A 27,501-nucleotide genomic window follows, 5' to 3' on the forward strand; every position below is an offset into this window, starting at 1 on the left:
TTGGCTGTTAAAAGTTTTGGTTGTTGTCTAGGTGGAGAAGGTTTAGTATATCCAGAAACTAATAAGGTGAGAGTGTGACGGTATTAGGTTCATTGTGCACAAAGCCCTAAACTCAAAAGAAGATTTTAAGCCCTATTCAATATAGATCTGTGCTGATACCCTCACTATAGTGAAGTTGTACTGTATCAACCTACTCTTCAAGGACTAGCTTACTTCCCTGTCTAGTCTCTGCAGCAAGTTCTATCTGCCAGTTATCGCTGTTTGAGTGGTGGTTTCCTCCTGTCTACCAAGGAAGAGATACTGCCAGCTAATGAAATAGCTTACATGAAATCCATTTTATTTTTTAATGATACATGTTTAATTTTAGACAAATAGTTCTTAACACATTTAAAATTTGGAGCATTTCCAATTTATAAAAGATTTCCAAATTGCAGAAGATTTATAAACTACTGAAGATTTCCAAACACAGGTACAATTCTTAAGACCTAAAATAACATACCAATGAGTTGCAGATGAGTAAGTCAGCCATTGCAGAAACTGAGGGTTGAGGAACGAATTTAATTTTTTCTGTCAGCCTGTCTTTCTGTCATTTTCCTTGTCATTCCTAACAATTCCCAATACTTCCTAACATTTATACTGTTTTGCTACTAGTTGGCATTACCTTCGTGTGATGTTCTTCAGAAACCTTTGCTGGATGAAGTATTTCATATAGATGGTCTAAATGTTTCTGGGGACGGAGATTTCAGAAGCACAAATTTAATGCTGTGATAAGGGTGACTGGCTGAGTACACAAATGTCCCAACTAATGATTGTTCAAATATACCTGTGACCATGTTTCATCAATCTGGTCTGCCAGTTTCCTTGAATTCAGTCACAATGTTGCCTGGTTTGATGCAGGCCAATTGACATAACTCCATTGTCTTGTTGATTACACATGGGCCCACAAGTCCTCATTGTTTACTTGTTTAAGCAAAGCAAGGAATATCAGTTAGAAGTTTAACTTTGTGTAGCCCCCTCACTGGGCTTGTATGCAACCTTGGCTCATTATACCGTTCTGCTAACAGCTAGGGGACTCAGCAGTGAGAAGGCCACTTTTCATAGACCATAGGCGTCTAGGGTCAGTACGACTTGAGGTTCAACCAAATAGAAACATAGTGATGTTCCGATTAAAGAATTTGAGCGAATGCTATGTAAATACTGTCCTTACACGATTGTTGGCCAGCAAAAAATAACAGATCGTACACTGTATAAAATTATAAAGAAAGTATATTTACAAATTTCAGCTTTATCGAACAGTTAGTAAGAAACAGAAAAGAAAAAAAATTAAAAGGGCTCATTACAGTTAAACTAGCGCAAATGTGCACATAGAGTTGGAGCTGATACTGGAGTCTTTAACTCGCGCGCTATACCCACAGTCTGCATGAAAGCACACATCACATTCCGAACTTCACTCAAAATCCATCTCTCTCGGGAGTATTGACCCTTCTTCCCTGGACCCATTCACCTGCACAAAGCACCATGCAATATGGATGCTCCTTCCCACAGCATTCTCTGTCATCTTCTCTCCCGTCCTCTTCGCAATTCCCCCCAAAAAAACTCCAAACCAAATGACTATCTATCGAAAGTCTCTCTGCGCCTTGCTCTCTAGAATTTCCTCCTGACTGGCCGACACAACATTTCTAAATTGAACAGCGCAACCTCTAATCTCTAGACAAAGCCAGAACAATTTTTGGTTTACCAATGTTAGACTCACTGCATTTATCTTCTTCTGCCCATCGAATGATTGCATTTCTAACTCTGATGGCTAGAAGATCTATATTGTTGAATTGGAAGGAAATTAATCCTCCCACTGTATTTAATTGGTTCTCTCAAACTATGTTATGTTTAAATTTAGAAAAAATTAGAAGTGGTGTTTTTGAGACCTATTAAATTTGAAAAGTTATGGAGTCCATTTATTCAACATTTTCATATGATGTAATGGAACTGTTCCAAGTTCATTTGATTTCCCAGCTTTTAGCTTATGTATGTTGAGAGGACCGGAAGTGACGGCATTGATGAATATTTATTCTTGTGAGATATTATAAACAGCCCCCTTTTTTTTCTCTCTTTTTTTTTGCTTCTTTTTTCTTCTATATTAGTTATTAGATTAGTAGATTAGCTAGTTTTGCATTATATATATATATTTTTTATTTTTTTTCTTTTTTTTTCTGTTTTTTTATATCATATATTATGAAATATTTAGACTTACCATGTTCATACATATATTGTATGGCTTATGTCTTGGTAAACTCATTTATATTGTAACTATTGTGTATGTTTTTTTGTAATGGAATTTGTATGTTTGTAATTTCTTTATCAATATATCATTTGTATTCTGTCCATATTACTACTAATAATAAAAAGATTTAGAAAGAAAGAAAGAACATTCTACCAGCAGGACCCACTGCTTTTGCAAGAAACTGCTAAAATGAAATATCATGATAGTAGAAACAGCACATTACATTTGTCACCAACAGCTCTGACCCTTTGGAAAGGTCATGCTGCTCTGTTAGAAAGCTGAAGTGAGCAATAAGCCTTTCAAGCCCTGAGAAATGAATATCCATCACAATGGGTAGAGTTGCTGGATCCACAGTCAACTCCTGTGAAAGATGTTTGTCAAGTCAAACTTGAGTTTCTGGAAGGTATTGGGCCCTGGAGGCAAAAGAAAATAATATTTAAAAGGAAGAACAAGAATTCACTGGAACCTACTGCCTGAGGGCTGTTTCTGCCCAGAACATTTGGGCAGACCCCGCTGCGCCACAGCGGCAGTCCGCGGGCAGCGTCACAATCTGCCGAACTTTAAATAATTGTTGAGACTGTTTCACGGAAAGGAGCACTGCTGTCACTGTGTTTGGGTTAACTCCGCCACCAGGATCATCTCGCGCAGCCACTTCTTGAAAACGACGCAAGGCTTAAGAAGAGCTCGTGAATCTTCGAGAGAGTTCGCCCAGTTTGGAACCATAACGGCCGGAGGCCATAACAGTCCAGTAGAGAAACAGAGGTGCAGGTCTGAAATCGTCTATGAAGTCCGAGAGGCAGCCAGTTCTTCACCTAATGCTTATGCCTAAGGCTAATGCTAATGCCTTATGACTTATGGCTTAACCTTATGACTTACGACTAATGCCTTAACCTTGACTAGACTAATGACTGACTTATGACTGATTATTTATGACTTACGACTACCGTCTAGTGACTAAGAACTATCAACTGCCGCACTTGCAAAAAATAAAAGGAAAAAGTCATTGAGTGGAATCTGGTTAAAACCTTCGGGTAGGCGTATTGAGTCCCTTTCAAGTGGTGAAGCTGCACATGTTCAAGGAGAACAAGAACTCCGACTTGACAATGTTTGTTTGTGAACCTACACACAATTACATTAATTTTCAGTGTATTTGTAGTGGTAGTCCTACAGAGGAAGTTTTTATTCAATATCAGATTCATCATTTTGTCATTTGTTCTGATTTGAGTTCAGATTCTGATTTCTACTGAACATTACCTTCTTGATTGAGATTTTCACTACATCTATTCAGAAACCCCACTGTAGTTTATTGAATGACACCAGCAGTGAAGTGGGGCCTCTGGCAAAGTTAATTTAAAAGTTAAAATAAGTGATCTAAATGCAAGCACTGCTGAAAATGTAAGGGCACATAAATAGAAAGTGTGAAAGGTCACAAGGAAAATGTCACACAATAACAGAAAATAAACTGGCCCTATGCACCTTTCTGGAACAGACAGTTCATCACTGAGCTGCAGTTTAGCTCAATCCATAAAGTTGCTGAAGTACATTATAAGATTGTGTTAACTTATTTATTTGCACCATTAAAAAGGAAATTCTCCTCATTTCAAAACTTTTTAGATGAATTGTACTAATATATTTCAACTCTGCTATATTTTGTTCTGTGCTGCTTAATAAATTCATCCACATTTCATTTTATAGTAATTATTTTCAACTTGGTTTACAACATTATGGTTATTACCATACAGAATGGAATTTGTTCTTATGTCTTGCAATCTTTGGGTTTCAAATGGCTTTTTAAAAATGATTATTGAAAATGATAATTGGTATATAATACTAGCAATATGATGCACTACCTATTATAATTGCAAGCCTTTATGAAGGATATAGCCCAACCCTGTTAAGCAGTCAGCTAAATTCAGGTCTGTGAGTCCTTGCAGTGTAACTTAGGGTCTTTCAGTCATGCCAAGGAAAATAACGGATTAAATGCTCTTGTTAGTTACCTTCTGTAGTAAACTTCAACAAACACTAATGTACACTGATGGTTTCTACATTGGTAAAATCAGTTCCTGAAACTCACACAATCACATTCAAGTCATTGCTTGTTACTTAATCTGGGCACTAATAATGGACCAATGATCAACTGAGGCAGTCGATCACAAACGTGCCAGCAAAGCAGTTATAGTGTAATGATAGGAATTGATGAATTTTTCAGAAGTAGATAAAGAATGATAATTATTTTATTGTATATTTTATTTATAGTATATGAGATTGTCAATCTCATAGATCTCAATTTCCTTACTTGTCTATAGTATGTAGCTATGGATTTGAACTTTTATTGTGTAACATTGGCTTTTCATTTAAAAGCCCATGTTATGTTATCTCATTTGATATAACTTTTGAGTACTTGTAGCCAGTAGGGAAGCTTTGCTGTCAGCAGTGTGCATGGGAAAATCTAGCTTACTGAACCTCATCTTACCCCCACTTATGATATATTCTGAAAGTCACCAGCATGTTTTACATAATTACCTATGATTTAATTTCTGGTAGGCAAGCATATATTCAATAGTATTCTAAAAATATGAGTGTTTAGCCAAAAATAATACTTCCAGAAATGTAACTGTCTAAAGCCAGTTTTTAAATTGCTTCACTCTAAGTGATGTCATGAAGCATAGAAATTAAAATGCACAGGCACCTTCTCTCAGAAGTTAGACAACTCACCAAACCTTCAATAAAGTATGTAGAAAGGCGTTGTTACATTGAAAGGGTTTCCAAATAGGCTGCACCAGCATGACCTTTACCTCCCAAAAGGACGAAGACTGCAGAAAGACAACATTTGAAAATCTAGAAACTTTAGCTGTAAGACATCTGAAATAAACATACATAAAGAACGGAGAGCACTCCGCAGGGCTGGCAGTATCTGTAGAAGGGAAAACAGTTAATGTTTCAAATCAAAGACCATTCATTGGAACTGGGCAAAAGAGAAAACAGGTCAGTTTAATATGCTTTAGTTTAAATCTGTAAATCTGTCCAATTCATTTTATCTCTTCCCCTGTTCAGATTAAGGGTCTTTGATCTAAAATTCTAACATTCTCTTCTTGACCTGCTAAGTATTCCAACCTTCTGTTCTTTATTTAACATATTAAACATTTTGATAAGGAACCAGGCAAAGGGTTCTGGCATTCAGCATATCTACACCCAAAATTCTTGATCACATGTATCTCCTGATCTGATTGCACCCTCTTCTCTTGCCATTCTAGTTATTGATCACCTGCATAGTCACCTTTAATCTCCTCATAAACAATACCCAAAATAGATCTGGCCACACTAATAGGGCGCAATGTCAAATACAAATTGATATCTCTCATGCTATCTGCTTGTATTTTTAAAACTTTTAATACGAGATACGATAAATGCCTGCACCCATCATAGGTGCAGTGCATTCATTGATTTGCTCTTCACCTACAATTGATAGAAACCTTAAACTTGGTAAATACTGAATTCCTGAATATCAACAGATGTTTGACTGGAATCCACAAATGTTCAGCAGAGAGTCACATAGCACGAACAGTGCAATTTGTTGTTTTTAACTTAAACTGCTCTTTTTCAAAGAGTTATCTATCTTGTTCTATTCTAATCTTTCCCTGTAACCCTGCAGCCTTTTCCTTTCAAAACACTTATCCAATTCTATTTTGAAAGGCACTGCTTTTATTACCTTTTCAAGCACTACCTTCCAGATCAAAACATTTTATTGTGCATTAATGACCCCAAATCCCCCCCTGTATTCTATGTGGTTCATGGGGTTCCCAAATCCTTCTGCCATTTAATAGTTTCATTACTACCTTCTATAATCTCTCTAAGAAGAATTATCCCTGCTCTAATTTCATGATGTAACTGAAAATTATCCAAATCACTTCAAACAAATCTATTTTTCACAAGCAACATGCACAAAATACTGGAGGAACTCAGGAGGTCAGGCAGCATCTATGGAAAGGAATAAACAGTTGATATTTCAGGCCAAGACTTTTCATCAGGACTGGAAAGGAAGGGGGAAGAAGCCAGAACAAGAAGTTGGAGGAGGGGAAGGAGAACAAGCTAGAAAGTGATAGGCGAAGCCAGATGGGTGGAGGAAGGGGCTGGTGAAGTGAGAAGCTAGGAGGTGATAGGTGGAAAAGGTGAAGGCCAAGGAAGAAGGAATCTGATGGGAGAGGATGCTGGGCCATAGGAGAAAGGGTAGGAGGAGGGGCACCAGGACTAAAAATGGAGCATTTGTCAAACACCAAATGTTCAGGGAGAGAAAAAAAACAAATCATGCAAAGTAAACATTCAGAACTGAAGTTCATGAAAGTGACTCCACAGCCACAAAGTCAGTCATCACTGCAGCTGATTCGGGATCTCAGTTCAGCGCAGAGACGAGTAAACCTTGCAAGGCAGAGAGCTGAACTGGCCCATCCCTTGTCCTGGGCCCCAACACTCATCCTTTCAACCTGGTCCGCCACTTAAATCGTTCAAACCTCAGGTCATTCCTTGCTCGCAGACCTGGGCCTGCCACTTTGATATGCTCTCGGGCCGGGTCCCAACACCTCAATTCAGTCCGTACCCAACTTCTCCATTTCGGCCCAGCGCTTAAGTCATTCAGACCTCAGCCCTTTCCTTGCTCTGGGCCCTGGGTTCCACCTCAACTATGCCTCACCTTGGCTCAGGCAAGGCATGATTTCTTAACAAAGGATTGTTGATTAAAAAAAAATATACTGAAAGCTGCAGAAAGACTTCTAGAAATAAAAGACAACTTTAGACAACTTTATTAACGATGCATTGCAAGAAAACGTAAATAATATTCAGACTTCAAAGGAGGATTGTTCATGGTTTACCTAATCTTACAATGGAAGGCTAGAAGTTCTTGAGGATTCACCAAATAAATCTGGTGTTATATTTGTACAGGAAACCTGGTTGAAATCTTGTCTCAGTTTTAAAATACAAGGTTATGTTAATATAAGATGCAATCAGAAAATGGGTAATGGAGGAATGGATACCTTTGTTAAAAATAGGATGGCACATGCAGATTTGGAAATTGGAGCTGTTTATGAGTCAACTGTGCTTGAAATATGAGGCAAAAATAGTAAATTATAGATAATAGATGTTTATTGCCCTTGGGAAAGGTTAACATGATATATTGGGAAGTGTGGGTGGAAATGGGAGAAATAAGGTTATATGCGTGGGGACTTTAGTGCTCATAGTTCTTTGGGGTTGCAGTGACACAAATGTGAATGGGATGGTGGTGGAAGAAAAGTGTTTGGTGTGTTTGAATGATGGTAGCAGTACAAGGATAAATCTAATAATACTGTTTCACTATAGATCTTAGGCTGGTATCTGAGGATATAGCAAGTGTATGTATCAGGGAAGTGTATAATGATACAACAGTGGGGAGTGATAATTTCCCCATTATCTGTACAATGGACATAGATGTGTGTCAGAGGAAAGGTTCTCATTTCTCCAGATGGAATTTTAAAATGACAAATTGGGATATACTTGATTTATGTGAAGGTAAATTTCCTGATCGTTGGGTTTTGGAGGATGTTGAGCTGAGTACTCTGTGCTCAATATAATATGGATATAAGGTTAACTTCATTTTTCCTTGAAATTAGTGGAAGTTGTTGAAACCTGGTACAGATCAATCAGATCCTTCTAATTATAAACCTATTTCGCTAACTTCACATTTATAGAAACAGAAACATAGAAAATTGGGATCAAGACAAGAAAGCACAGTATTTTTATAAAATTCAGAGGATGGTGGGGGATGGGTGAAAAGGAGGGAAGAAGTTATACTTGGACGTTTACATATTGGATATGCTAAGTTGAATAATTCCTTGTTCAAAGTTAATATGTATGACACAGACATTTGTAGAGAGTGCACTTGTCACAACACAGTGCAGCATATATTGTTTGAATACAGATCCTATGAGGTGCCAAGGACACATCTAAGATCGTTGGGACAGACTCAATTTAATATGGATAGTTTGTTCCAATATTACCGTCAACGTAATGTAATAAGCGTGCAATTGACCTTCTGAAGTTTTTGAGGGTCTGTGTTCCAAGAAAGCTGGAAATCCTGTCTGATTTTTGCCACTATCACAGGGCAAGAGTCCACGTTGTAACTCTGCAGGAGTAGGCTGCCATGAATCAGAATTGAAATTACCCTGCCTGTGGGCTTTGATGGATAGATTTAATGACTTAATTTTTGACCATGTTTAACTTGCTGCACCTTTACTGTGGTCTGCAAAAGTTAAAAAGTTTAGTATCATGATCTAGATCTTCCGGTCGTATTTACTATATGTGTCCTATACAAAAATAAAATCCCATCTATATTTTTCAGCATGGTGCACTTGGCCTTTGTTTTGCATCAAAAATTGGGTACTCGTGCTTGTATCCTTGGTTGGTCAGAAAGCCAAATGTTGAGCAGCACTTTAGAAAATAAGAAAGAGATAATAAATTCTAGGTGATAACTCCAGTCTCTTATGATATGCTTACATCAAGAACTTAGTAAAATACTCAGTACACATTTGTGGCCAACCAGTTGTTTAAAGTTAACTTCATGTATTTAGGATATGTTAGCAACTTACATTTAATGTCATGTGTTAAAACCAATTCCCAAACCTACAAAAAAATGTGTTAAACACTCAGTATACATAATCTCTCGTGTCACATGTTGCAGGTTGGCACCTCACTTAAAATATAAATGCAGTGAAACAGTCTGACGCAGTATACTCTAAACTAGTATAATTGTGTAGCAGAGAAGAGTAGGAGTTTGTACAGAGTTATGTACGTCAGGGTTGCTATAGAAACTAACAGAGTAACCTATAACATAGAAGACAAGACTTTTATGTAATAATAATAAGACATCAGCAAGTGATTTTGAATTAGTCTGCCTTTTAAGGCCCTTCCGCTTGATTTCTGCCTATTACCATCTAACTATCAGTACACCTGACTGATGTTTTGTTATTTACTGATTTAAATAATAGCTTGTAATCCTTTGATTTTACAAGATCAATGAATGTAGGATTGACTTGAATGGTGGAGGCTGAGGGGAGTCTTATAGAATTATGAAGAGCATAGATCATGTAGACAGTTATCATCTTCCATGCAGGGTTGGAATGTCTGATGCCAGAGGGCATGTATTTAAGATATCTGTGAGGTAGGGGTAGTGAATTTCAAAGGAAATGTGTGGGCAAGTTTTATCTTACACAGGGTGATAGATGCCTGGACTATGCTGCCAGGGGTAGTGATGGAGGCAGATACAATAGAGGTGTTTAAGAGGCACTTAGACATGTGAATTTGCACGGAATGGAGGTACCTGGGTCGTGTGGGATTCGTTCAATTAGGTGTCATTAATGTAATTAGTACAGCACAACATTGTGGGCTGAAGGGCCTGTGTTTCTCTATCCTAGCGTCTGCTGACTTGAAATGTCCACTTTGGAATTGGTAATTTCGAGGTAAATTGTCAAAACAGAAATAATCACTAAACTCTTTTAATACATAATTTTAAAGGAAAAGAAGAGTATAACAAATCTTATGCTGAATCAAACATTTATACTCACAGCTAGTTGAGGAGTAATGATCCAAAAGCAGAAATGTTGGACAAACTCATCCGATCAAGTAGTATCATGAAAAGGGAAACCAGTCAATATTTCTGGGCATTGACCCTTCTCCTCCGGAGCTAGTGACCAGTTGGAACAATTTCAATCTTTTATAAATAAATACATTTGAATCACGGTCACAAAGACTTAAAACTGTAAAGGTTATTTTTCTATCTATTCCCCTATCCATGTCATTCATAAATGTATGCATCTCAGCTAAATCTTCCATTAAATTCAATCAATTATCAAATATAAATATAAACTACACACTGTAATAGTCTATTACTCAGTATACCAGTCCATTAACAATATTTTCCATTTATATAATATGGAAAATGTCTCACAGACAGCATATTCATGTCAAATGGATGGAGGCAAAGTTATTAGTGGGAGGTTTTGCTCACAGCAAGCATCAAAGGATGAAGGAAACATTGCACATTAGTGAGGGATCTCCAGTGTGAGTGAGTCTAGACAGATTAAAATAGTGGAGTAAAAGGTAGGGATGGTACTATAGACTAGAAAAGCAGATACGAAGAATTTGGAGTTCAGTGATGGGATTTGATTATAATATTTAGACGTAGTGAAGAGATAAAGCTTGGCAAGGCTAAGAAAGGGTTTAAATAGAGTTGAGAGACTTAGTTAAGATGATAGGCACAGTGAATAAGGTCTTAGAAGTGTTTCTTTTTGGTCGGTGGCAAAATAGAAAGCTTGGAAAATCTACAAGCAAAGCACGTCTAAGCTGGCAATATGAATTGAAAAGAAAGTACTAGAATTATTCAGGAGATCAGGCAGCGTGTGTGGAAAGAAACTGAATTAATATTTGAATAATGATAACAATTAATTACGCTGATAAATCTGTGTCTCTGTCTACTGATGTATCTGGCATCCTGGTTACTTTGGGGACAATAATCCTGAGATAGATGGGAGTTTCTGAAACAGATGGACTACGGTGGTATTCTTGCCTGAAACTGAAGTTCTTCCTGCTCTTGAGAAATTTCCTTTTGGTTCCTTCTTCTACTCCGTGAGTTGATCCTATATATGACTAACTGAATATGTTTGTGCTGTTTTACTATGCTTTGCTAATATTATACGTCAAATAAATATTTCTCATATACTTGTACAGAGTCTGAATATTTTCAAATAGTTTTGAAAATAATAAAATAAGTTTATTCCCCTTTTTTTAACCATTATTGAAATTGGAATGCAAAATAACAATTCTGCTGTAACAGCATATAGAGCTACAATTTTAGTTTGAGGTCAAAATAAAAATATATTATTTTTATAGGGGAATTTTGGGTCTGACCGATAGTTGCTCTATTCACATTTCCAAAACGTAACATTACTTTTATTGACATAATGACCTTTAACAGAATTTTTTGAAAAAAAAGATATTCAGATGTTGATACTCTTGAATTTCATTAAATGGAAAGCAATAATCTTGGGTTAGCCATTATCATTCTACACTACAGAGAGTACATTCTCGAAATTGTATTGATGTTAATTGCAATGAAAACTTCAAGGTTCCCAGTGCCAACAGCAAGCACGTTTACCTGTAGGGCTGTTGAAAATCATACACTAGGTCATATATGTATCCACAAAGATGAAAGAAAATGACATTGCTCATAATATTGCATTGATCATAAAGTACAAGAAAGGAAATGAATTTGAGACCAAATGGAACTTCGTAAGATTTAATTTCCATACACTTAAATCACTGCTTCTCTTTCAAGCTTTGAAATATTCACTACATCAGAATCAACTTTAACATCATTGGTATATATCATGAAAGTTGTTGTTTTCCTGCAGCAGAACATTGCAATGCAGAATAAAAGAGGAACTATAAATTACACTAAGAACAAACATAAGAAAATTAAATTACATAACTAGTGGGAAAAGAGAGCAAAATAAGTAAAAAAGGAAATATATGGATGAGTTTCTCTTAATAAAATAATTCTTCACTCAATATTGAAATGAACAACTTGATGAGAAATAAATGGCTAGAAATTTGCTCCTCTCATCAGGTAGGAGGTACAGAAGCCTGAAGGCACATACACAATGAGTCAAGAACAGCTTCTTCCTCTCTGCCATTCGATTTCTGAATGGACATTGAACTCATGAACATTACCTCACTACTTTTTTATTTCTGTTTTTGCACTACTTATTTATCTATTTTATACATGATAGTATAGAAAAAACTGTAAATATATATGTTTTCATTCACAGTTTTTTAATATTATCATGTATTGCATTCTACCACTGTAGCAAAGTTAACCTTCTATATTTCATGACATTTCCTGTGATATTAAACCTGATTCTGATTCTGAATTGATGGACAACATACCAAGTATATGCTGCATGCAGTGTTCTCCTTCAGAAAGTCTGTTTCTTTGACTTCAGCAGAACTGAATTTTGGAAACAGTACAATGTGTAACTGTTCCAGCACTATGAATTTATCATCATTAACATATGACAAATTTCAAGGTGAAATGTAAATTAAACTAATGGAGTTTCATTGTTTTTTTGTACTTGATTTAGCTTGTTTTTGATTACTCTTTACTAAGCAATAGGTCTGGGCATTTCTTTGTTAATGTAGATTAATTACTGTATTGTCTTTCATTTGTTTGTGAATGAACCATAACCTAAATAACCTGAAATCTAGTGGTTCAAGTGATATGGTTATATGTTACTATCTACTTTACTTGAAAGCCTTTGACAAGTAATGGTAAGTAGAATTCTGGATGAGTCATTTGCTATTGGGTTCATGTCAGATGAATCATGCATTCGCATTCTAAATTATTCATTTTTTTTCATTTGTATTATCAAAGGGGGAAGAGCAGCTTAATCTCATGGTACTTGCAATTGGTTTAATTGACACCTATGATGCAGCCTTAAGAAGCCACCTGAACCACCCACTCCCAAATCACAGACGTCAGTCTTACGCAGAAAAAGCATTTGCTTATGATAGCCGTTTCTTACTTGGCTATCTTCACAAGCAGTGGTTTTAGCTGTGAGTCTGCATCTCAGCCTTTTTTGCTTCATTCCATTATTTCCTCTACTTGAATCTTTATACAGTCAGCATTCAGTGTCTGAGAATTACATGGGAAGGTGTTTTGTGTGTTGAAAATTTGCTGTCGTAATGAAGTACATAGAAGGTAAGTATGGACATTGGAACATTATCATCTAAAATTTATTTCAGATTGGGTAATAAGCTGTTAATCTATGTAAATGTTATATTTTATACTATAGTAGCAGGATATTCCTGTACCTCAATATAGATAAAGTAAACCAAATCACATTAATTCTAAAGACTTTACTTCTCTGAATGCTGTTTCCTTAATTACTAGGTCCTTCTATAAAGTATAAATTTATATTTAAAATTGTGAAAAATAACATTCCTGATTTAGTATTTATACTGAATGTGACCACTTGTGACCTTTTGGAAGGTCAGATAATAATAAAGCCTTAGGATTCATTGTTACGTATCTACAGAGGTGAAGTGTGTGGACGAACTGGACTTGGGAGTATCTGTTCTTATTTCCTACATGAATACTTTAAAGGCCAAAAACAGTCTGCAGTGTGCAGGGCACATTTAAGTGACTCTCACCAGATACCAATATGCAACACTTGATTCCCATGCCAACAGTTTAGAGCTGATTACTAGCTCTAACACATTCTGTTAACCATGGCAGGGTTATGCAGGAAGGATCCCCAGTTTCAATATTGACAGGGATTATCATCACCTTACTGGTCAATTGCTGATTGTTCTTTATCTGGCACTTAACACAGTTATAGAAGTATTTGGTGCTTTCAAGTGTGTCAAAAACTGATGGACTTTGGCTAACCTCAGGCTTCTGCACAAAACAGCTGCTCCTAAGCTTGCAATATTAATAAGCATTTCCCTTATACTGCATACCCAGCAAAGTAAGCTGAAGAGGCACACAACAGGACAAGCTACAGGGCAACAAAAAAAAAGATTTTCAACAGAATGCCATGTTTGCCCAGGGGCTTTAGGGAGCAAATTTCCCACCTGAACCTAAAAGAGGAGCAATATGTGGAGCATTTGTTCTTCATTAACTGTGCCCATGTTGACATATTGACACATCAGAACAAAGCAAAGATCACATAACAAATTTTGTGTTTGTGGTACTTTTGCAACATCTTTTAGTTTTACTGTTGTTTCAGACATTGTGGATTTTTTTTACTGCTTAGTGAGGCTTTTAAGTTCTTGCCAGAGAGAGAGAGAGAGAGAGAGTGTAGAAAAGGCATTCAGTTTGGGAACAACACACTTTCCTTTTGTACAAGAAGCCATTACAATATTTGCTTTCAATTTGCCATATTAAAACCAAAAGAGAAACCATTCTGTCAAGGTGCAGCTGGTTCCTGCAGAACAATGCTGGCTAACAGCTGTGTGGTCCACTGCCAGTGGTCATACACGTGCTTTCATTCTGCAGCAATTCTCAGCTCCAAGCTGCATTTAGAAACTGAAAGATGGCTGCTTACCAGCAGAGACTGATGGCTGGTCTGTGTCCCTTGTGTGCAGGGCAGCGTGCATACATGGAATTTGTGGGAACCTGCCGCTGATATGTAGAGGCAATTCTTTCACCATCTGGGTTGCCTTGGAAGGGCCCTGCAGTTTTTGGCAGGAGTATCAGACCTCAGGATGGTCTTCTGTATACAGCAATACCATACCGTTATGATGGTACTGCCCTGGCCAGCTGTTGTAAGGGTGGCAGCTGAACAGTAGGAAGAAAGGTCAAGGAGAAGTGGAGAAAGAGAAAAAAAAACATTGACAGGCATTAGACTGATTTATCTGTGAACTACACATCCATGTATGATTCCTATTCCCTATCCAACTCCCCTTTCATCAATAGTTCCTCCTCACTGATTATCAGACTTGTTTACCATAATCCAGAAGTGAAAACAATCACAATAAACAGTATAAACCATATCTGTATATAAATACTTATGCTATTTACCCACTAAAGCTGAGTAATCACTCTGAAGCATTCCCTTATTGTCTATCCTCCCTAAATGGTCTTGACCCAAAGGGTCAACTGTTTATTCCTCTCCATGGATGCTGCCTGACCTGCTGACTTCCTCCAGCATTTTGTGTGTGTTATTGTAAATTTACCTCCCCTAGTCCTTCTGCTTTCTGGACCAGCCCAGTTGTGTAAGATTGCTGATCCTTAACGGAGGAGGTAGCTGATTCTGTTGACCAGGCTGTGTCTAGAAAAAGAATACTGCAGGTTCCCCCATCTCATCATCGGCAGCTCCGGCCCGCAGCTAATGAGCAGCAACAGAGGCCTTGGTAGGCTGGCAGACTTGGAAGGAAGAATGCCATCTTCCTGAGTGAGGCATCAAGTTGCCACTGTAAGAACCATGGCCATTCCGATGTGCCAACAGCTGAGCAACCCCCAGTAGTCTAACCAAGGTGAGACTGCTGTAACTCTGAGAGGCATGGAAATTCATTTACTCACTGCATCCACTGACTATTCCATTATTGGTTCTGAGGCACAAGGTCATGAGTTCGAGTTCCATCTGTGCACAATCCTTTGCAGTACTCTGGGTGTTACGTGGTCAACAACACTTTTTAGTTAAGTCTTCCAACAAGAATCCTATCAAATGAGCATAAATGTTGCTTGCCACCTATTAGCAAATTCTTTTATGTAAATGTTGAAGTTCTGACAAAGTTTTCCAGAACTCTTCAAATTTGTTCCAAAGGCTCTCTTCTAGTCCCTAGCAACGCATGAGCAGGTAAAGGAGATGGAATGCTGAAAATCCTCTGCAAAGGTTGTTTGCTCCCAACCAACTGCTCACCATGAGGAAGGGGTGCAAGGTTGAACACTATCACAGAACTCAAAGATGAAGCCCTCCCCAGCATTGAGTAGATTTATACAAAGTGTTACTACAAGAAAGTAGCATCCATCGTCAAAGACCTCTGCCATCCAGGCCACATCCTCTTCTCGCTACTGCCATTGAGCAGGAAGTCTAGAAGCCTTAAGTCCCACACCAGTGTTAGGAACAGTTATTGCCCTACAACCATCAGGGCCCTAAAACAATGCAGATAAATTCATTCACTGCTACTTTGAATTAATCTACAGGCTCACTTTCAAGGACTCTTTACAAATCATGTTCTCAGTATTATTTTTATTTGCAGTTTGTCTTCTTTTACACATTAGTTGTTTGTCTGTCTTTGTGTGTTTACATTTAGTCTTTCATAACATTTTATTGTATTTCTTTCCCTGCAAATGTAGCAAGAAAATATATCTCAAAGTAGTATATGGTAACATAAGTGTATGTACTTTGATAATAAATTGACTATGAATTTTTAATTCACCATAGTCCTGCAAAACCTTGTTAACAAGTATCAGTGCACAAGTTACATCACAATTAATCTCTCAATCTATAGTGAACCATAAAAATACTCAACCAGCTTGTAAAAATCAGCACCTCTATTTAGTTGGTACAGTGCATTAAATAAGGCTTAAGTTACTGTTTCAATTAAAAGAACAAAAGCAGAAAATGCTGAATGCACTCAGCAGATCAGGAAACAGTGTCTGGAAAGAGAATCAGAGTTAATATTTTCAGGCTGAATACTTCCTTTCTGAACCTAAAGTATGATCTCTCTTTTTCTTTCCACAGTGCTGACTGGTCTGGTGGTTTTTCCAACATTTTCTATTATTTCTTTGGATATCTATTAAAAATAATTGTTTTAACTCCTGGATGCTTCTTGTCCCCCTTGTAAGTTCCATCAAACATAACGTAATTTTCATAATGGACTAAGATGCGATAGCAGGAAGTGAGGGACAGATTTACAGCTGAAAGAGCATTATGATAAATTGAAGCCAAGTATACAGTTGGAAGTTGAAGCAGCCACGTGAATGAAGGGTTGTCTGATTTTATCTGCAGTGGAGTTGTTAAGATGCAGAAGTAAAACAAAACCACTGTTTGGGATGAGCTTGCATCACTTACTCATTTCTCAGAATGTGGGTGATCATAATTGCCTTTGAGAAGGTAGTGGTGAGCAGTTGCTTTGAGCCGCAGCAGTCCTCTTGGTGAAAGCAGGTCCAAATGCTATTGGATAGGAGATTGAGTATTTATTCCCACCACTGCGAAGGGTAAGGCAATATATTCCTATTAAGATGGTGTGGGGCTTGAAAGAGTGTCTGCATTTGGCAGTTTACCATGCATCCACTGACATTAATCTTCTTGGAGATTGCTAAGATGAAGAATCAAAGTCAGGTTTATTATCACTGACAGTAACTGCAATGTGGCATGTACAGTCCTGTATAAAAGTCTTTGGCACATATATAAAGCTAGGCTGCCTAAGACTTTTGCACAGTACTGTAGTAATTTTGTGTATTACACTGTACTGCTGCCACAAAAAAACCAAATTTCGTGACATATACGAGTGATGATGAACCAGATTCTGATATGAGTCTCTATTGTGGACTGAGGGTGGAAAGGGGACAGAGAAAGGGGGATCATGGATGGGAAAAAGATATGGAGGCTAAGCAGGAAGAAGCAGAGAGACATTCTGTAATGATTAATAAGCTAATTGTTTGGAATCAACTGACCTTGCTTGGTGTCTCAGGACTGGGTGTATCTGCACCCGCACTGCACCAACTCCTGCCCCTTCTTTTTTGCCACCTGTCCCACACCCCTCCTGGGGGTCCACCCACACCATTCCAAACATCCTTTTGCCCGCCAGATTTTAAAAAATCACTCTCCACCCCCCCCCCCGTTGACAAATACAGTACTGTACAAAAGTCTTAGGCACCCTCACTCGCTCACTGTCTCTCTCTCTCTCTCTCTCTCTCTCTTTCTCTCTCTCTCTCTCTCTCCTCTCTCTCTCTCTCTCTCTCTCTCTCTCTCTCTCTCTCTCTCTCTCTCTCTCTCTCTCGCTCTCTCTCTCTCTCTCTCTATATTGTACCTTGTACAATATTGTATCTTGTACCTTGTTGATAGAGGAAGTTGAGAGGGAGTCAGTTGCCTCATTAGTATTCTCAACTAGCTTCAGTTTCATGCTCAGTTTAACTAGATATACATTAAAATATCTGAAAGGAAACCAATAAAAAATGTGTGATGAGAAGATTATAATTCACATCTAATAGGAAGATTTTCACTCTATACCATACAATGTGAAAGTATTCTTCGGTAAATTTGCAATTTTGTTATAAGTGGAATAATAAAATGTTACTTTTTAAAGTCATAAATGCCTAATCTCTGCACAGCAACTGTTTGTTGGTCTTGGACTGGGAGCACTCTTTTAATATTACCTACGAGAAAGAAACAAGTTTGTGTTTCACAACTATGAAATTAATCTTTATTTTACATTCTGAAATAAAAATAATAAGGACAATATTTATTTAGTCACTAAATATACTAGATGAAGCATGGAAAATTCCAGATTCAATCTTGATTTATACAAGATTATATAATTTGAGCCAAGGCAATAATGAAAATGTTACCTTTGGTATTCAGTGAGGGCAAAGCTTCAATTGGGCTCTTGCTCTTAAATATTGCTGAATAAGTCCTGGTGTAGTCCTTAGACTTGTTGCTAGACAGAGAAAGGAGTAACTTTAACTGTAATGACTTCCCTATACAAGAATCACAATTAGTCTTACAGCTGAGATTTGAAGTGGTTGGAAGGATAGGATCTGCTGACAGAAACTGTTATTTGGCAGCATGACTTATCTTTAGGTTGCAAAAGGATTAAAGAAAGAAAACTTAAAGAAGAATTACATAAGTGAGTTTATTAAATTCAAAAAAATTACCAGGTACATGTACAGATATATCACCGTTTACAAAATGCTATTTTATTGTAAAGTTATTTTAAAGTTTGTTATGAATGATATCAATTATATCTGCCATTAATTGACAGTTGATCTATCTGTGTGTTCTAGTTTGTTTTGACTAAGATTAAGCATTTTGATTTATGACTCTAATAAATAAAACATGCTGACAACTTACAGAGCATTTGATGTTCGAAAATGTTTTGCACAGTTTGAATCTGAAATCTGTCTATTTCAAGTGGTATAATTATATTCTGTTAACATCAATATAAATGTTATTGTCAGAGATGGACAAAAATAAATAATTAGTTAATTTGTTTGAAATATCAAAAAATAGATGACTGTTAGGAAAGGCACTTTGTTGATATTTTACAAAATGTTACGTTAAACATCACATGGATATAGTATTGTTCATTGTTTCACCCAGCGTTAACTCTGTTATTGTTCATGGTTAGTACTATCGGCCAATGCTCCAGGCATCCGGACTTTTTCTTGATTTTGAGTTTGCGTTCTCCCAATTATGCCATGGACACGGCTCCAGTAGCCCTGCTTTCTTCCTGCGTCTCAAAGATGTATTGGTGGGTTAATTGGATATAGGTAATTTGTAGAAGAATAAAAGTGCAGATGAGCACATGAAGGATAATAAGGTGAGGGGAATGCAATTGCTCTGCTGGGCGCTTCTGGGTTAAATATGGCCCCTTATTTCATAATGGATAAGTAAGCAACCTTTCAACACAAAGGTGGTTGAGACCAGTCTTTTCCTCTTTATCTGTGCATTGCTCTTTAGCAATTTCAGCTGGATGGAGGTATCACTTAGCCACATTGATGATACTATTTGTTCAGCATCAGATCCTAGAGAATGGCAAGCTCAGTTTTGAGAAGAATGAAGCCACTTGCATTGTCAGAAACTCCACTACCTTGCTGTTAACACAACCCAGTCTTGTGCTTCGAGCCAGTTTTAATCAATTAGTTTTAATGTTATGAATTATTTTAAAACTAAAACTGTACATTCTTACATCATCTAAATTGCAAAACTTGCACCCCAGAAACAAATTTTTTCTTAATCTCAAGTATGTTTAAATTTTGTTCCAATTATTGTGTTTGGATTAGCTTGTCCTTGTGTCAATCATGATCGTTTGATTTTGATCCATGTCTCCAAAATTTTTCAGTTGAAGTTCGTTGTCATTGCCATAGTCCAGCAGTGAAGTGAGAGGTCAGAAATAAAATCAGAAAATAGAGGAAACACTTAGCAGGTCAGGCAGTATCAATGGGACAGAAAGAGAACTAGGTTGAAGACCCTTCCTTAGAATTGAGTAGGAGATCTCAAGCACTGGCATCTGATCACCAATTCATTCCTGACTTCTGTGTTTCAGTGTCTCGGTGTGGAATTCTCAAGTTTACTTGTGCACAATTGTAAGCCAGCATGTCTGTGTGCAGCTGAACTATCAAACATCTCAGCTATTCTTATTGTGATCTTCTCTATAGATCTGTCCAATTTAATGCCTTGCCAATCATTTTTATAAAGAACTTAAGAACTCATCTCCACAAACTAACTTTCAACCACTAATCACAATCACTCTTTTTGGCTTGCAACTCATTCTCACATATCCATTTGCAATATACCTCAAGTTATATAATGTAGTAAACTGCCTTGGGATCATTGCAGCATGTTAAGTATAGATTATGTGATGTTGGACAAAAAATCTCTGTAAGCTCTATGCCAAATATTTGTAAGAAATACTTCTGCTTGCCATTGAGTTCTGTGGAAACCAGCTACATGATTGAGCTTATACAATGAATTGGATGATAGTGTTCCAGAAGAAGATTGCATCCAATTGATTTTTTTTCTTACATCCCTTGTGGAATCTCAGATACAAACGCTGAATAAAAAGTTGGAAGCAAGAATCTCAACTGTCAACCCAGTAAGCTGTGATATGATGAACTGAATATGAAAAGTAATCTCTGAAATAAAGCAGTGAGAGAAAAAGATAGTAATACAAAAAGAACAAACAGCCATAAATTCTTTATTAAGTAAGAAACTCAATTATTTGTAAATCTTTTCAGAATACAGTAGATTTCCTAGAAAACTCATTATTTACATAGATGCTTCTGCTTCTGAGAGTCCTTTTCCTTTGTATTGACAGCCATATTACTCAGTTTTCCAAGATTGCCCAGTACACGTTAAGAAACAATTAGATTATATTTGCTTCTTCTTTTAGTGAATGGAGCCCCTGGCAGTCAGCTTTCTACTCCACGTTCCACCAAAACACCAAGCCCATCACCAACTAGCCCAGGCAGCCTACGCAAGCAGAAGGTAAGATAATATAAATATATTGTGATATATATTATAGTGACACATTATAGTTTCATTTATAGTGTCATATTATAGATAAGTATATAGTGATTTCATTGGTCAAAGTGATTAATCATTATACAGGCAGCAATACTAAATAAATCTGAGATATTTCAAAGGGATTCATTAACTGCAAGTGAACTTTTTGTTGGGGAGGGCTATAGTATTTCACGTCAACTGGAAGTATGACAATGTGACAATACAAATTGTTTGTGCTAAAATGAAAGGCATAGTATTCCTCAGATAGCAGTTGCATTGTGTACTGGTTTTAATTATTATTCTTTTTGATCATCACAATGCCTAAAGCAACTAAATCTGCAATGAGGGGAATCAAAGAGATGCAAATAATGAGCAAATAATGCTCAGCACCACCATTAGCATTCCTTCTATTTTCCCCTTTACAGTTAAAAAATGTGCTTGAATGCAGATAAACATTTCTTGTAGATATATCAGAGATATTGTGATTTTGATATACAACAATTTTAAAACTATACATCTGATTTTGGTTTTCTTTAAATGTTTGGCATGGAATTTATTATAGTATTCTCATGTTACAAATGCACTCTGCATTTGCAATAATTTTACAGTTCTGATGCGACTAAGGCATGGACTGCCATTTATTCAAACTTAAGCACGTTCTTATTAATGGTTTGGAGACACAAAAGACTGCAGATGCAAGAACCTGGAGCAAAAAATAAACTGTTGGACAAGTAACATCTGTGGAAGCAAAAGGATGGTCAACTATTAGTTTATTTATGATAGGGAAGAGCCATTGACAGTGCAGTCATTTGATTCAAAATGACGCTGTCTGTGAATTTCAGCAAAAAAGTGTGTGTATAAAGAGCATGCCATAAATACTATTTAGGTTCAGAATGTTATATACTTAAAGATGCACTTATAACTTCATCCAGGATCACACAAGGTGAAAACTGGTGACATCGAACTGTCCAGCACCACATAGTCTGTTAGGTTTTATTCAGTGATTAATTCCACTTCATTAAACAGCTACAACTAACCTGAGTTTCCAATGAATAGGTGAAGTAAGGGTTAATGGAATGTAAATTTTCAAACCAGACAATACATCTGGAAACATAATTCAAAGGACTGTGTGCAATACTGCACTTCAATTCATCTCACCGGGGCCGTACCTCCCCCTCTATATCAATGATTCATGTTCTGTGGGAGACTCAAATGTAGAGAGACAATAGAGCTAAATGTCAGAGGTTTGTTACGTAATAGTATCACATTTAACTACTTTTATGATTTTACATTTTCAATTATTTATCTTTAATTTCTTGCTGAAAACAGAGGAAAGAATTGCATCTAAAGTTCAGTCATCTATGCATAACTTTTTAAAATTAGGCAATGATCAAATAATCACAAAATAAAAACTAAATATTAGTGGAACAATAGGGAATAATAAGTGACTGTGAAGCTGCTGGATGGTTGTAGAAGGCTTTAGCCTGCGTGCAGTCTTAGTAATATGTAATATGTAATATGTCAAATCACTTCAGTGGATTGGTCAAGAAGGTCCACCACCATTCTCTCAGGGCAAATTGTGAAGGACGTCAAGTTCATTCAGGTCCCAAGGAAGAAAACCTATAATAATAGCTTTCATTATTCTTTGCTTAATTATAAGATCACTACTTGCATTCATTAACAAGAAGTATTGACATTATTACAAATACTATATCAAACATGAACAAAATAAAGTAAGAATGGTTATTTAATATCATTAATAATTTTTACATTTTATATGTCATTCATTCCTGTCCTTTATACATATATTCTTCTAATAATGTAGATGGCTTTCTAAAATCCACATCCACTAATGTTGTATCTGAATTTATCAGACCTGTATTTCTTCAGTGCTTGTTAGTCCAATTATCACCGGCTATTTTTTGAAGAATCATCAAACTGAAGAATATTGTAACTGACGTTGTTGGCTGCTTCAAACCTGAACATAGTAATTATTACTCTTTTCATTTCCTTTGTCATTATGATGCAGAAGGAAGCCATTTGGTTCATCGTGTCCATGCTGTTTCTCAATCACATTGATCTCAGTTTATTTCCTTTTTAACAGATTAAGAACATCTTAAAAACAATTCAACATTAATCAATCCCTGATTCTAAATTTTATGGACAGTTTCTTCCAGCAAAGGATACAGAACTATATGAAGATGGACTTGTTTTATTTTGTTTCAGCTTTACTATCACACTCAATTTCAATGCAGTGAGTAGATTCATTTCTAAACTTCCTCAGTTCAATGCTTTTTCTAAACTGACCTCTGCAATGTCCAGTGGTGGAGAGGTACTGAAGAACTTCTCCAAGTTCTCCAATGTGACCCTTGTTTAAAGCTGTACTTAGTATTTATCTCCAAGAAGACTGTTTGGAATCATTTTGATGAATATGATGCAGATTAGCTCAGGCTCAATTCAACCAATATCAGTGCAGATGAAACCATTCTATAAATATTCATTTACCAAACCAAAATCTGAAGGAAATTTGTTCTCTTAGCTTTATTCAATTGATTCTCTTCCCCACTTTTGCTGGCAGTAACTTAAATAACAACATAGAACACAATTCTTTAATTTCTAACCAAGGCAATCACCATAGTACCATTCCCATTCACCATGCCTTGCCGCTGCTTCGTTTAGCTCTACAGCAGTGGTTTCAGTGATCAGGCATGTTCTACAAGTGGTTGGTGATCTAGACATCAGACTGTACCTACCAAGATAAAAGTAAACTTTCTAACCTTAATAAGTTCACTTAACATTACACAGATGTTAAGATTGGTTTCCTCAAGTGCTGCTGCTTGTGCACTAAGGAGATCAAGAGGACATTGTGTGTTTTCTTAAAAATGCAGATGCAGTAAATGTTGGAGATCTGAAATACAGACAGAAAGTTTTGGACTAACTCAGCAGGTTTAGTAGTATTTATGAAGAGCGAAATTAAGTTGGTCAAAGTGTATTACACAAATAGGGAATCACCAAAAGAGATTGGGAAGTTGGGACATCGCTTCTTTAAGAAGTTGCTGTTCTGATTTGGTACCATTTGGAAAAATTAATGCTTGGCCCTCATGCTGACAGGATGGAGCAGCCATGTCATTTCTGTGCAGACTGCTACAGAGCAATTTCATCTGACAGTTTAGCAGCTACATTGTTGGAACAGGCTGCCAAGGGATGAAGGAGAACAGAACGGGGCAGGGGATGGTTAAAATTAGTAAGAGGATGGGAAATCAGTTCTCTAACTGCTCACTGAGACCATGTCTTGACCCCACCTACCTTACTATAGAGCAGCATGCACATACATGCACCATACCAAAGATGATCCTAATCCAAGGCAAACATTTAGATTTTTAGGGCTTCAAGCAGCAGCATGTTGCATTGGTAACCTTGTACAGAGATATTTTAATCTTTGTCATTGTTGCCTGCAGGATAAAGAAGTTGATGTATTAGGAAAGACTGAGTTGGCTGGACCTTTACTCAGTGAAATTTGGAAAGTGAGAGGTGATCTTTATCATGCATTTAAGATTCTGGGAAGAGTTAACAGATTGGATGCTGGGACAATGTGTCCCCTAGTGGGACAAAGGACTCGCTGATATAAAACGGAGATGAAGAGATTGTGATTCTGTGGAATTCGCAAACTCAGAGAATTGTGGGTACAGTTTAACTGAATATATGCAAGGTGGAGATTGACAGATATTTGAGCTGCAAGGGACATGAGGAGGATGTGGAGAGAGAGGCAAAGTGGTATTGAAGCCAAACTTGGATCAGCAATGATCTTACTGAATGGTAAAGCAGACCTGCTTCTGCTGGAGTCTCTTAGTGATTTTCTTATCTCTGACTGAAGATCAGTACATGAATATGAATGTAGGGAGCTGATGCTCATAAAATGTCACTGCCAGTTTGACAGTAGGCGAAAAATAAAGGTTGTAGGCACTGACCTTTTGAATCAGTTTCTTGTGAAAAGGCAGTTTTGAGTGCCATGCACAATGATGATGTCATTATGTGTGTAGTGACAATAGGGAAATGCCATCTGTTACTGTGAACACGATTGGAGTAGTCACTCTAACAGCTGAGACTTAAGGAAAATAGTGCGAGCATTTCAAGGCATGCAAGTTGATCAAAACTTTAGGCATTGGAGAAAAAAGGTAAGGATGCATTTGGAGATTAAAAATAAGACAGGAAATTTTTTGAAATATTTTGCATGCCACAGTTCCCAATGAGATATCGGATTGCATAGAGGGAGAGAGAGTAAAAAGAAGTGAGTGGGGGCAGGCAGCATATTTTGTGTGCCACTGTTCCCAAGGAGACATTGGATTGTACAAAAGTAGGCATTTGGCAAGATCCAGTAAAAAGAAGTAAGGTTTAAGCGGAGTGGTTATTGTGTGAGTGGACCATTGTTAGAGTGAGGAGTTGAGACTTCACCTTACCAAGGCTTCAGCGAGAAGAGGCTTAGACTGTAGGTAGTTTTTTCTGTTACTTATTCCTTCTTATTGTTTATTGAGAGCGGTAGGGATGCCAGGGAGGAGGAGAGTGGAATGCTCCTCTTGCGGGATGTAGGAAGGCAGGGAGACCTCCAGTGTTCCTGATGACTACACCACTACACCAGCAAGAAGTGTATCTAGCTGCTGCTTCTAACAGACCGTGTAAAGGAGTTGGAACTTCAGAACATTTGGGAGGCTGAGTGATTGTTAGACAGGACATACAGGGAAGCATGTGGTTACACCCAAGATGCAGGATGCTGGTAACTGGGTGAGGGAGGAGGGTGCGAAATGACAGAAGAAAGCCACAGCAGTCAGGTCTCTGGCACTGAATCTGGCTCTAGGAAGGGGGAGAAGAAGATTTAGATAATGGAATTGATGGCTTTGTGGCAAATTTTGCAGATGACATGAAGATAGGTGGAGTGGTAGGTAGCACTGAGGAAGCAATGCAATTGCAGCAGGATTTGGACAAATTGGAAGAAAGGGCAAAAAAGTGGAAGATGGAATACAGTGTTGGAAAATATATGATAAAGCATTTTGGTAAAAGGAACAATAGTGCAGACTATTATCTAAATAGGGAGAAAATGCAAACATCAGAGCAGCAGAGGGACTTAAATGTCCTTGTGCAAGACTCCCAGAAGGTTAACTTGCAGGTTGAGCCTGTGGTAAAGAAGGAAAATGCAATGTTGGCATTTATTTCAAGGGGAATACAATATAAAAACAAAGAGATAATGCTGAAGCTTTATAAGACACTAGGCAGGCCGTATTTGGAGAATTGCCAATGATTTTGGGCCCCTTATCTCAGAAAGGATGCTTTGTCATTGGAGAGAGTCCCGAGGAGGTTCACAAGGATGATTCTGGGAATTAAAGGGTTAAGATATGAGGAGCCTTTGGCAGCTTTCGATCTGTACTCATTGGAATTTAGAAGAATGTGGAGGGATCTCAGTAAAACCTATTGAATATTAAAAGGACTGGATAAGGTGGATGTGGAGAGGATGTTCCCTCTGGTGGGGGGGGGGGTGCATCCACAACTAGAGGCCAAAGCCTCCAAATTTAGGGGCGACCTTTTAGAACAGCAGTAAGGAGGAATTTTTTTTTAGCCAAGGAGTGGTTAAACTGTGGAATGCTCTACCACAGACTGTGGTGGAGGCCAAGTCCATTGGTACGTTCAAAGCGGAAGTTGATCGATTTCTGATTGGTCATAGCATCAAGTGATATGCTGAGAGGGCAGGTGTATGGGGTTGAGTGGGATCTGGGATCAACCATGATGAAATGGCAGAGCAGACTCAATGGGCTGAATGGTCTAATTCTGCTCTTACATTAAAAAAAAAGAAAAAGGAACACTTTGCATCTATTGATCATAATGCCATTAGTTTCAAGATAATTACGGGATAGGTCTGGTCCTTGGGGTGAGATTCTAAACTGGAGAAAGGCCAATTTTGTGGTATCAGAAAGGATCTGGCAAGTGTGGACTGGACGGGTTGTTTTCTGGCAAAGGAGTACTTGGTAAGTGGGAGGCCTTCAAAATAGAAATTTTGAGAGTACACCTGTATGTTCCTGTCAGAATAAAAAGCAAAGAAACAGGTTTAGGGAACCTTAGTTTTCAAGACATGTTGAAGCCCTGGTGAAGAAAAATGAAGGAGGTGTGTAGCAGGTATAGGCAAGCAGGAACAAATGAAGTAATCAAGGAGTATAAGAAATGCAAGAGAACACTAAAGAAAGAAATCAAGAGGGATAAAAGAGCGCATGAGGTTACTCTAGCAGACAAGGTGAAGGAGAATCCTAAGGGGGTTCTACTGAAATATTAAGGGCAAAAAGATAGCAAGGGATAAGATTAGTTCTCTGGAAGATCAGAGTTGTCATCTATACACAGGGAGCCAGAAGAGGTGGGGGAGATCTTAAATGGACTTTTTGCATTTGTATTTACTCGTGAGATGGACACCGAATCTATAGATGTGAA

General features: G+C 37.4%; 1 protein-coding gene across 1 annotated transcript in view; it reads left to right on the forward strand.

The window, feature by feature from the left end:
* dclk1a (doublecortin-like kinase 1a) overlaps positions 1 to 27,501 on the forward strand; it is a 278,189-nt gene that overhangs the window by 180,403 nt on the left and 70,285 nt on the right. The window contains exon 5 of the mRNA XM_059963285.1: positions 20,921 to 21,015. Coding sequence (XP_059819268.1) covers positions 20,921 to 21,015 — 95 coding nt within the window. The remainder of the gene's footprint in view (positions 1 to 20,920; positions 21,016 to 27,501) is intronic.

This window comes from Hypanus sabinus, chromosome 3, assembly GCF_030144855.1.
Source record: "Hypanus sabinus isolate sHypSab1 chromosome 3, sHypSab1.hap1, whole genome shotgun sequence".
Classification (NCBI taxonomy): Eukaryota; Metazoa; Chordata; class Chondrichthyes; order Myliobatiformes; family Dasyatidae; genus Hypanus; species Hypanus sabinus.